This window comes from Salvelinus namaycush, chromosome 24 (genome assembly GCF_016432855.1).
Source record: "Salvelinus namaycush isolate Seneca chromosome 24, SaNama_1.0, whole genome shotgun sequence".
NCBI classification, from domain to species: Eukaryota; Metazoa; Chordata; class Actinopteri; order Salmoniformes; family Salmonidae; genus Salvelinus; species Salvelinus namaycush.
Genome location: NC_052330.1, coordinates 10,915,014 through 10,926,861, shown reverse-complemented (window position 1 = coordinate 10,926,861; position 11,848 = coordinate 10,915,014). Strand labels below are relative to the sequence as shown.

At 45.9% G+C, this 11,848-nt stretch overlaps 1 protein-coding gene across 1 annotated transcript; it reads left to right on the top strand.

The window, feature by feature from the left end:
* The first annotated feature begins 559 nt into the window (after positions 1–559).
* On the top strand, positions 560–4,740 carry LOC120019511 (solute carrier family 35 member D3). Its single transcript, XM_038962807.1, has 2 exons — positions 560–1,048; positions 2,569–4,740. The coding sequence occupies exons 1-2, from the start codon at positions 613–615 to the stop codon at positions 3,426–3,428; spliced, it is 1,296 nt and encodes a 431-aa protein (XP_038818735.1). The 5' UTR covers positions 560–612; the 3' UTR covers positions 3,429–4,740.
* Positions 4,741–11,848: the final 7,108 nt, after the last annotated feature.

The window sequence follows — 11,848 nt, the reverse complement described above, 5'->3', positions numbered from 1 at the left end:
TCCGAGGACTGCAATATGTAAATAAAACAGCCTGGTAAAGTCCTTCAAAGTAAGTAGGCTGGTTCCTACGTCCGTTATTGTGGGTAAAAGGCAACCAACCACAGTTGCGGCAAATGTGTTATTCAACGTGGCAACTTAAGCGCTCAAGTGTTGCGCCCATGCAGCTCTGTTCTAGAGGTAATATACTGTCGGGTTTACCCATATGCACTGTAGTTTAGTTCTTTCACAACAGCTCACCTCGCAGTCTCTGTGCTGTATCCAACAGCATGTGACACAAAAAGTAAGTAAGCTAGAACCTCGCGAACAAAAAATGTGGTTTAATTGATGAAAAACGCATATTCAAACATTTGCGTCAACATTCCCAAGCTCTTTTTTTTTTATCTTCAACGTTTTGGGACCAGCCTTTATTTGTTTTACGGACCCCGTTATATTGAAAGGTCCTGCTCGCAATCGATTTTTTTCTTGACATTCATAACTTGGACATTTACAGCTGTGCTCTCAAGGGGAAAGGTTGTACAGTATACACTTTATTCAAAGGGACTGAGCGCACAATAAGGACTCGCCGTTATCTCCCCTGTCTTGCTCTTGCGTAAAGGGAAATTCAAGGCAACCATGGAAGTTTGTAAAGGTCGTTTACTTGGTATCTCCGTCGCTGTTGCTCATGGATTTTTCTCGGGATCGTTGAACATTTTGCTAAAATTTCTCATCACGACTTATAACTTCAACTACCTCACTCTCATCCAGTGCCTCACCAGCACGCTGGCGGCGGTTACACTGGAGATACTGAGGAGACTGGGCAAAGTAGACATACCTCCGTTCAGCCTTCAACTAGCCAAAGTCTTCGGAGGTGTTTGTATTCTGTCCACATTACAGTCCACTCTAACACTATGGTCTCTCAGAGGACTGAGTCTACCCATGTATGTGGTTTTCAAACGTTGTCTACCGTTGGCCACCCTGGGTATCGGCGTGTGCATTCTGAAGAACGGAACCCCATCAGTGGGGGTCATAACGGCGGTGCTCATCACTACTGGAGGAGCAGCTTTAGCTGGTAAAATTACACGTATTATTATATCATACTTATACATCAAGTTAAGTAGGAACGAAACATGATTTATTCTAAATTGCCTATCCATATGGTGCATATTACGCAGTTGAAAGTGGTGAGTGTATGGGCTTCAAACTACTGCATACAAGCGATCATTCATCCTAGAGCCAATATTACAAATACACCAACCGGCCCACTGGGCACAGACGTCATTTCAAGGTTTTGTTGTGATTTAAGTCTTGTTGAGTTCTCAACTAACTTGAGTTCAAGTAAAACACAAGTCACTATGTCATTGGATTTAGATATATATTTAAAAAATCTAAATTCCCTTTTCAGTTGATTACTTTTTGCAAATCCAATCCGTTTTCTACGTTGATTCAATGTCATCACATATGTATATCGTTTTTTTTTTTTTTATGACGTGGAAACTGTTGATTCAACCAGTTTTTGCCTACTGGGGATTACAAAAAAAAACAAGTTAAAAAAGGGATAAGTGTTTTCTAAAAAGGTGCCATTGTAAAGTATACAGATGCAGAAGTTCTGAATGTTGCTGATACTGTGAGGAAAATTCACCACCTTGCTCTGTCCCCATTGCACCATCAAATGGATAGGATGTGTTAAAGATGTCTCCACACTACTTTAGAATAACTTTCAGAAGAGCCATTACATCCGCACAGCAAATTGGCCAGTGTTACCTAGTGTTGATTTTTCAGTGTAAAATTTCTAGACTTGATTCAATAGTTAAATTAAATCTGTGGAGTTGGACTTATCACACCCGTTACTGAGATGGTTATTCCAGTTTAAATGGTTTAGGTAGTCTCATTGAGCTATCTTCCTTACCTTGGCAGTCATTCTGAATGCAGATTGCAGGTGATTAGAAGTTCAAATTGTTGGATATCCTCAGCCACTCTGGATAGATTCCAATAGGAATTACATATCACTTTGCAAGCCAGCAAAAACTTGCCTGATTTGGCCTCCAAACAAGGAGTTTCAGACCACTGCGTTAGGGTCAAACTAGGCCGTCAGAGTAAGGTCTTATGATATGTGTAATGTGTTGCCATAAAGAGTTTAATTTCAATGATAACATATTCACACAGGCACTGACTTGATGAAGGCTACAGGACTGAATGCTATGGAATGCAATAACCATGTTTCTGTCACTATCAAACACAGTCATGGATGGTACTGGTAACTCCACAATTCATGGAAAGGCACACTGGGAAATATGCAAATAAGGCTTTACACCCTACAGTGTTAAAGCAACACCCAAAAACGAGTTACTGCAACACTACAGGGGTTAATTCTCTAACACTGAGAAAGTGTAATAGCATTAGCTCTAAGCAAAGTGTTAGTAAAGTGTGGACCCATATAGACTGAAAAAGTGTTATATTTAACATTCAGACAGCTGATTAAACACTGGATAATTTTACAATAAGGAAGTTTTGAGAAAAAAATAATCACATTTATTTTGCTATTCTCACCACTGCGGTTCTTATTGTGACACGGTGTCTGTGTTTACTCAGGGTCTGGTGACGTGATGGGTGATCCGTTTGGCTACGTGACGGGCACCCTGGCTGTGATCATCCACGCCTCCTACCTGGTCCTGATCCAGAAGACCAGCATAGACAGTGAATATGGCCCCCTCACGGCCCAGTACTCCATCGCCATCATGGCCTCCCCAGTTCTCTTAATCTGCTCCATCGTCAGCATGGACTCCATCAACATGTGGAGCTACACGGGCTGGAGTAACCCCTTCATCTCTGGCATCTTCTCCATCTGCATCCTCATCGGCTGTGCCATGAACTTCACCACGCTGCAATGTACCTATATCAACTCGGCCGTCACCACCAGCTTCGTGGGCGTGGTAAAGAGCATCGCCACCATCACAGTGGGCATGGTGGCCTTCAGCGACGTGGAGCCCACCAGGCTGTTTGTAGCCGGCGTGGTGGTCAACACGGTGGGTTCCATCACCTACTGTATCGTCAAGTACTTTGAGACCAGGAGGAAGACCCTCTACCAGGACCTGGAGGAGCAAAGCAAGGACGAAACTCTGCCTGGACAGCCTTACATTGAGAAGAAGCCACCCAACGGAGACCTGGAGCCCCTGCCCAATGGTCGCAGAGGGTCTGACGGAGGATCGATCGAAGGATCTTTCCCCACACAGGAGCACCTACTCAACGATCAGCGCCTCAGTGACAACCCACCTCAAGACACCAGCAACAGTATGGAGTTTGTAGAACTCCAGAGAGAGGCCTTCCATAGCGAGAACCGGGCCAGCCAGTCTGTGAGTGACAGTTATGTGGGGGTGTGGAGGTCCATCCGTAACCTGAAGTTCTTGAAGAAAGACACCTTAATAGAGAATATGGAGGTGCAGAGCCCTTGATGGGGAATCTCTATTTTCAAAGGATGCATGTTTTGTCAGTCCTTTATGTTTGTATCTTTTTTCTGTTTGTTTGTAAGACTGCTTTGACATTGCGCACCGATTAATGTTTTGAGATCCGTTTTTTTTTCTGGCACACATGCTCTTATGGAAGCAAAAAAATATTTTTGAGAAGATGGAATGTTTATATGAACTGGATAAAAATACTGACTATTCTTAAAAAAAAACATTTGTTTAAATGTTTTATATTGATTTTATCAGTCATATTAATAACAGGTGAATAATTGATAGTACATCGGGTAAGGTTGAAATTGATATGTTATGACATGTTATAAAAATAGGAATAATTTACTTGCACGTAATGTTACTGCCTATCCTGATTCTGTATGGTCCATGAATTGTGATGTTTGGCAAGTGAAGAGCAATAGCAACTGCCATTTGCATGAACAATGCAAAGTCAATTTAAACCATTTTTATGAAACTGTTCCACTGTGATGTTGGCTTCTTCTTTATGATAAAACCATTAGAGTGAAATGCATGGTAATTGTTTGAGCCATATTGCCTTTCCGTTGAGGAATCTTTTTGAATTACCAACAATAGATAGCTGTTGTGATAAGGTTCACTTATTATCAACACAATATAGACGTACTGAAAGCGTCTCCCAGGGGCAGATTGTGAGGACATCATTATGAGTAGACCACATCGATCTTTAATGTCAACATTAGATTGGAAAGAGAATTACTTCTGTCTCTACAGAACACATGGCTCATTAGTCAAAGTAAACCACAACAATTCCCGTAGAGAAGGTCTGAGCTGTTGAAGAAAACACTGCTATTTCACATCACCCCCAAGGAGGATTCCTGTGTCGTGATTCAAAGTAATACTGTATACATATCTGAAAGCTAATGCATTTTCCAGCATGTTTTAGAATACTTCCTTATCTAAATGCATGCAGTGAGAGGATGTTTGTGTCCTTCCAGAGTACCTGCAGTGGAGAGGAGAGGGAGAAGCGTGAGCAATCTGTCCCCTTACCAACCAGAAAGAGGCCTGCAGTCAGCACTTTAGCTGCAGGAAAATCCATCCCAAAGTGCCTTTGAAATCCTTCAGTGGCACTCTGGAAGTACAGATAGACCAGGAAAAAAATAACTGGACTTGGAAAATAAAAAAGAAATAGGCGATTCTGATTGAGAAAGGGGAGTTTTTTCACATCCTCTCCTTTTGGGGGGAAATAGAGATGAATTCAGACAAATGTACAGGAAAGGAAACAACATGCACACATCTGAGTGGTTTTTAAATTAAACAATATTCAACATTGGATCGTCTGCTGCACTCCAATATTGTCTACTTTCAATTATGTTATCTAGGTATTTCTCTATGTAGACCACCGATTGTGGAATCAATCCCAGAGTGATATTTAAACACCTCATTAACCAAATCTGCATGGATTCTCCATACAATCCATACAATCCATACCATACAGCTACACTTTCTAATTTTGGCCTGCCCATCACCACAGCCTCTATCTAATCCTCCTTTATGTGATAGGCAAAAGGTACTTTTAATAAAAAGGCCCTCTGTTTTGGAGACGTTAATTCCCATTTCCCATTATTGCTAGCAAAAAGTTTACTGGAAGTATTTTACTAAGAAATGCCATGGTAGAGAGAGAGTCATATTTCCATAAAATGGAAAACAAAGCCTGTAATGACACAATTTTTTGTGAATTCAATAAATGTGAGCTTGAACATTACACACTATTGCAATTAGGGACATCAGTCTGCAGAAGTCCTTTGAGGACCTGAAGAAAGGGCATTATGCTGTGTGTGACGAGCACTTTGAAGAGTGTTTTATTCTGACATCTATCTTTGTCAATAAAATACATTTCAGTAAAATGAAACTGAACTTTTCTGGTAAAAATGTCTCTTTCAACAGGGTTCACAGAAGACACTGTCCTCAAAGGCAGTACCTACCAGAATAAATTACTGGAATCCACCCCCTCAATCTGCAACAGATGCACGGCGTAGTCGAAAAAGAAGTAAGCCAACTACAAAGTTCGTAGAAATTAAAAATGCATCGTTATTGTTTAATATCAATACAACAGGTATAAAGTCTTGAATTGTCTATTTTTGAAGGAGAGGACAGGGAAGCAGATATATGAGTTTTAGGTGAGAAAGCGAGCGTAGACCCAGCTCCAGCAGAAGAAGCAGCAGATGCTGAATTTAGTTCAGGTGGTCTGCAGGAGGTGGTCTGTCAGGTGACAGAGGTGGCAGAAGGCATCCTCACGAGCATACAGGAAGCTCAGGTGTCAAAGGAAGCAGCATGTACCACAGGTGTCATGCAGGAGGGGGCCATTATCCAATTGAAGGAGGTCTATAGTATAATAATAATAATAATAATAATAATAAAACATCCACAGTGATTAATTGCACACACATTGAAACAAAATATCACAAAGTTAATCTCCTACAGATGTTACTTTTTTAAGAGAATACAGTTCCTGGAAAATGATATGTTAAAATCACAAAAAAACAACCGCCAAATGCAAAGCAGGCATGCCACAAGACTAAGAGCCATCAACACCAAGTACGTCATCATCTTAAAGATTGGAATAACACACATTTTGACTTCTAATAGACAACAGTCGGATTGATTATACAATTATATGGTGATTTCATCATGCATCTATACTCTTTAAAATTTGTAGAACAAAATAAGATCCAATGTTGGAGGGCATGGAGTCACTACCTCCACATCTAAAGGACTACTTCAAACTACATTGCAGTGTGCAGAGTAATAAGAGAGGGCGGAGGTTCTCTGTGGAGATGAAACAACTTGGAATACAGCTGTACCACAACAGTCCTTCCATTCCTGCAGGGAAAATTATCCTGCCATCCCTAGTACCCTCCATTGGTACCTTGCCCGCACCATTGGTTGTTTCACTATATTGGACCACTCCAATATATTGGTATCACTCTGCGGCGGAGGGATACATCCGAGGTGAGGATTTACAGATTTACTTCCGTGTACACCTCCCCTATTTATAGACCCCATGGCGACGACACACGTTCTCTTTCATTTTCTCGGTGGACGTCCGTATGGTTTGAGGTACAAACTTTCTGAAGTTCGCTTGGTAAGTCACTGGTAAGTGTAATATATTGCGTGGAAGTATACTCACTGGCTGTTTGCAGCCTGGAGAAGCTGGCCACTCTGCGCCGGTTGATCTGTATTTTGCGCCCGTGGTTTCGTTAGCGTTACACTACGACTCTGTGTGCATCCATTAGTATGGTGGTTCTTGCTGCCACAAACTATAATTTATCTTACACAACTTGCCGACTGGCTTGTTCTATGTGTGTGTTGTGAATTGCTTTAACATGCTGTTCTCTGCTAGTTACCCTGCAAGTTTTTTTTCTTGTTCTTTACCCTGCAGAGTGTAAGAGTATCATGGTGGGCTTTCCACTACATTGAGACATTAACTTTGGAGTTCCTTAACAGAGTTACTCCATCATATGGTGCTGTTTTCACTGCTTGGATATTAAACCGGCTAGATAATATTGCAGTTGGCGTAAAACAAAAAACAAATCAATCAAATCCATTACCTGGTTGCAGTTTTTTTGTCTGCCTGCTTTCCCACACGGGTCCCATTTTTTGCAGAGGTACTGGGTCATTTATCCCTCACTGTGTTCCTATTCCTCCAAGCGGGTCACGGCATAAGCTCTCCCAGGGCATCGGACCCCTGCTCCATGGCCTTGTTGGCTTGGCTGAGCTTATGGCTTCCCTTTATGGCAAGTGTGATGTAGGCATCCCCCCTGGGGATCCGCATACCTCGTGTTTGCACTGCCTGGGTTTAAGCCATGTGGAGAGGGCGGTGGAGCGCTCTACTGGATGCCTATTTTGTGTGGTGTTCTCAGAACGCCTGCGCCCGGCGTGATTGGAGGCCATGCGCGAGTGGGTCGGCCAGGCTCGGGCTCAGGCTGGGGACAAGCTCCCTCCCTCAGGAGTGGTGTGCCAGCCAGCTGTTAGTCCCTCTACTGGGCCCAGTACCCCTACCAGGAAGCGTGGCAGGAGCCACCGCAGGCAGAGCCCATCTGCTGCCAGTCCTGAACGGGGGCAGGAGTCGGACCGCTGGGACCACCTTGAACGGAGGGCGCATGCCCTGTGTCAGGAGGTTGATAGCTTCAATGGCGACGACAGCTGTTCCCTGTTGGCCAGTGATAGGCTGTTCCTGGGGGATGATGCTGGCACTGTTCACCACCGTGAGCGGGGCTGACAGGCCATCAGGAGCCTACTCACTCGGGTAGCCACTGCACTGGACATCAAACTGGTGGACAGTGATGACTCTCCATCTATCCCCATCTCTGCTGAGTTCCGTGCGGCCTTGCAGGAGAGCTGGGCCTCTTCCAGGGGGCGCTTCCGACTCAGCAGAGAATGGACCATGGAGTTATGTTGCGGGCGCAGAGTCACTCGGCCTCTGGGAGTACCCGACCATGGACACCATGATCGCTGCCATGGTCCTCCCGGACTGGAAGATTATAGGGCGGAACCCAGAACTGAAAACTGACCCTCCCAGAGTCTTTGATACAGACTTGAAAGCCACATTTGGGTCCCTCTGCTCTCTTGGCCGCCTTACCAATGCAGCCATGCTGCTGCAGGTCTACCTGCAGACTCTGCTGCTCCGGCTGCAGGAGGGCACGCCTGCTTTCCCTGTTCCAGAGGGATGTGGCCCGCGCCATGGACGTCTCTGGCTGACCCAATCCCGTCTGCCAGCTGCTCTCCAGAGAACATTTGCCACTCTCCCCATCACCCCAGGGCTGACGTTTGTCCCAGGGGTTGATGACATTCTGGAGCAGACCGATAAGGTTCGAAGGGACCGGGAGACCCTGAGACGGTTCAAGCCGCCTCCTCAGGCCCCGGGTCCAAGGCATACGGACCGTCGCCACCCACCTGCACCCAAACGACAGTTCACGGTTCTTCCCTTCGGCCTCTCCTTGGCACCCCGCACTTTCAATTTCATGGATGTTGTCCTGGCACTTCTCACGCCCCGAGGATTGTTGATCCTAAATTACGTGGACGATTGACTGATTTGTTCCCCGGCCAGGGCCCAGGTCCTGTCAGACATAGACATGCTCCTGACCCACATCGGCGGGCTGGGCATTACTGTCCTGAATGATTAGCTAGCTACTGTTTGCTATTTTTCTGGCATGTGCAGAATCTGATTTATTGATCTACAGTAGCTAGCTAACATTAGCAAGCAAATCGCCATTTTGCAGAAATATATAAAATAAACGGTATATACCGAACTAGCTACTATTTCTCTCTTGCCCATGTGAAATTATAAAATGTATTAAGAGAACAGTAATGGGTTAGCTATAGTTAATAAACTAAATTATATTTTACCAATAGTCCCCAAAAAGATTTGATAAAACTGTACGTCAGACCATGCACTCTCTTATTTCTTCTTGCAAAGTTAGCTTAGCCATATTCGCAAGTTGACTGCTCCACTGCTCCCGTTCTTTGGATGGCATCTTCCCAGGTCCCGGTAGTGTAAGGTAAACTCTGAGTTGTGTGTATTGTCAGTCTGCCACCAACAGTCTGTGACCTGTGGGTCAGTGTGAAATTCACCCTCCAAGGCTGTGTGACAGCTTTCCCCTACTTATCCCTTTTATCAGAGGATATCGGTCTTCCTTGTCTTGTGCTGACTTAGCCCACCAGCTAATGTGTGTGTGTGTGTGTTGGCCACACACTCCGGTGCTGACCTTGTCAAAATATCAATCAATGAAATGTATTTATAAAGCCCTTTTTACATCAGCAGATGTCACAAAGTGCTATACAGAAACCCAGCCTAAAACTCAAAACAGCAAGCATTGCAGATGTAGAAGCGCGTGGCTAGGAAAAACTCCCTAGAAAGGCAGGAACCTAGGAAGAAACCTAGAGAGGAACCAGGCTCTGAGGGGTGGCCAGTCCTCTTCTGGCTGTGCCGGGTGGAGACTATAAGAGTACATGGCCATTTAAGGCCAGATTGTTCATCAGGATGTCCAAATGTTCATATATGACCAGCAGGGTCAAATAATAATAAGTGACAACGACAACTGGCTCATCTGCACACCTTCTCGCGAGTGTGCGGCCGAGGGCACAGCACTGACACTGAACCACGTCACCACACTGTGTCTTACTGTGAACAACGAAAAAAGCAACACCACGCCAGAAGGTGACCTTTATTGGCATGGCTCTGAACTCCCACACTATGAGGGCATGTATAACACCTCAGCGCGTGGACAGCCTTCTTCTTCTTCTGCAAAAATTCCAGTTGAATGCGTTGAAGGTACGAATGTTCCAACAACTGATGGACATGCTCGCGGCGGCCTCTGCGCTGACACCGTTAGGCCTGCTCTCTTTAAGGCCACTACAAGTGTGGTTCAACAACCTCTGCTTGGACCCCAAGCGGGACAGAAACGCCAAAATACGGGTGACAAGAGAATGCTACTCTACTCTGCGGCCGTGGAGGAAGTGCCTACCTGACTACAGGTGTCCCTCTCGGATCAATTCTGGCAAGGCGAGAAGTAGCGACGACCGACACTTCACTAACAGGCTGGGGAGCAGTGTGGCAACACAGATCTGTAAGGGGAGAGTGGTGCCCCCGCTGGAGGAAAGAGCACATCAATGTGCTCGAACTTCAGACAGTTTACCTAGCCCTGAATCACTTTCTGTCGGTTCTCAAACACAAACATGTCCTGATATGATCAGACAATACATCGACAGTGTTCCACATCAACATCAAGTGGTAACAAGTTCTGTACGGTCCCTAGAAGTGGCCCAACAACTGCTGACATGGGCCCTCGGCCGCACATCTGGCCTCCCTACGAGCCATTCATCTCCCAGGCAAGGTAAACGAGGTGGTGGTCTTCTTATCATGCCAGAAGCCTCTCCTGGGGGAATGGAGACTTCATCCGCAAGTAGTGAAGATGATATAGCAGCAGTTTGGACCAGCACACCTCAGAGCAAACATCCCACTGCTCCCGCTGGTTCTCTCTGTCAGAGTCCAAAAGCCCCCTGGGCATGGACGCCTTAGCCCACACATGGCCAGAGGGCCTACTGTATGCTTTCCATCTGACCCCCCTGATCTTAGCAATGCTGCACAGGGTCTCTCAAGCTCAGCACAGGCTGCTGCTTGTAGCCCCCAGATTTCCAGCGAGACCCTGGTTTCCAACCCTCAGTCTTCCCGAGGAAGAACCTTGGCAGCTCCCTCACAGACAGGACCTGCTCTCACAGTTGGATGTCAGGATATGGCATCCCAGACCAACTACAGCTATGGGTGTGGCTTCTGAAGAGCCCAACCCTCTACAGATTGGCTGCAATCCTGCTATTATCGAGACGTTACAGAACGCCAGAGTCCCATCAACCAGGATGATGTATGCTGGTCGCTGGAAGCTCTTTACCGAATGGTGCTCTAATAGGGCGGAGGAACCGGTGTCCTGCTCTGTACCTGTTATACTGAGCTTCCTTCAGAAACTATTGGTCTCAGGTCGCTCTGCCTCTACCTTGAAGATGTATGCCTCAGCCATATCGGCTAACCATTTATGCATCGATTGAAAATTGGCAGGGGCCCACTACATCATCTGCCAATTCTTACAAGGTGTCCACCGGCTGCATCCTTCCATGGCCGTCCGCGGAGCATCCTGGGATCTGCCACTAGTATTGGAGGATTTGACACAACCTCCCTTTGAGCATACGGAGGAGATGGACATACAATTGTTATCTCTGAAAATGGCTTTCCTCTTAGCTATTTCATCAGCGAAACGTGTGAGTGAGTTCCACACGCTCTCTGTGAGTCCTGTCTGCCTACGATGGAAGGCAGACGACCTAGGCGTGACCTTATGGCCCAATACAGCCTTTTTACCTACGGTTTTATCATCCCTTCACATCAATCAAGCCATCGAACTGGCGGCCTACTGGCGGCCGAACTGGCGGCCTACACATCAATCAAGCCATCGAACTGGCGGCCTTTCCTTTCCAGAATGCGGAGGAGGATCGAGCAAATGTCCTGTGTTGAGTCCCTTCCCTCAAACACTATATGCAAGCCTCGGAGCACTACAGGAAGTCAGACCAGCTGTTTCTGTGGTTCGGTGGGAAGTCAAAAGGCCTTCCATTGTCCAAGTAGAGGCTTTCACACTGGGTTGTGGATATCATCGCTCAGGCCTACAAGGGTGTAGAGCTCCCTGTCCCAGAACGTGTGATATGTCGCCACATCCTGGGCTGCGCTGAGAGGCGTCCCCCTGAATGAGATATGCGCAGCTGCTACCTGATCGTCGCCCCCTGCATGTTTTCAAAACTTTACAAGGTTAACGTCACATCCTGCCACACCATGGGCTCTGCCATTCTTCGAGTGGCACTGGCGCATTAATCAGAGGTTAGTAGGGCTATTCCTCGCA

Excerpts from the sequence above, each read along its gene's own strand:
- LOC120019511 (XM_038962807.1), top strand. The coding sequence starts at position 613 with ATGGAAGTTTGTAAAGGTCGTTTACTTGGTATCTCCGTCGCTGTTGCT. Across the intron at positions 1,049-2,568 it reads TGGAGGAGCAGCTTTAGCTG|GGTCTGGTGACGTGATGGGT; the intron begins GTAAAATTACAC and ends GTGTTTACTCAG.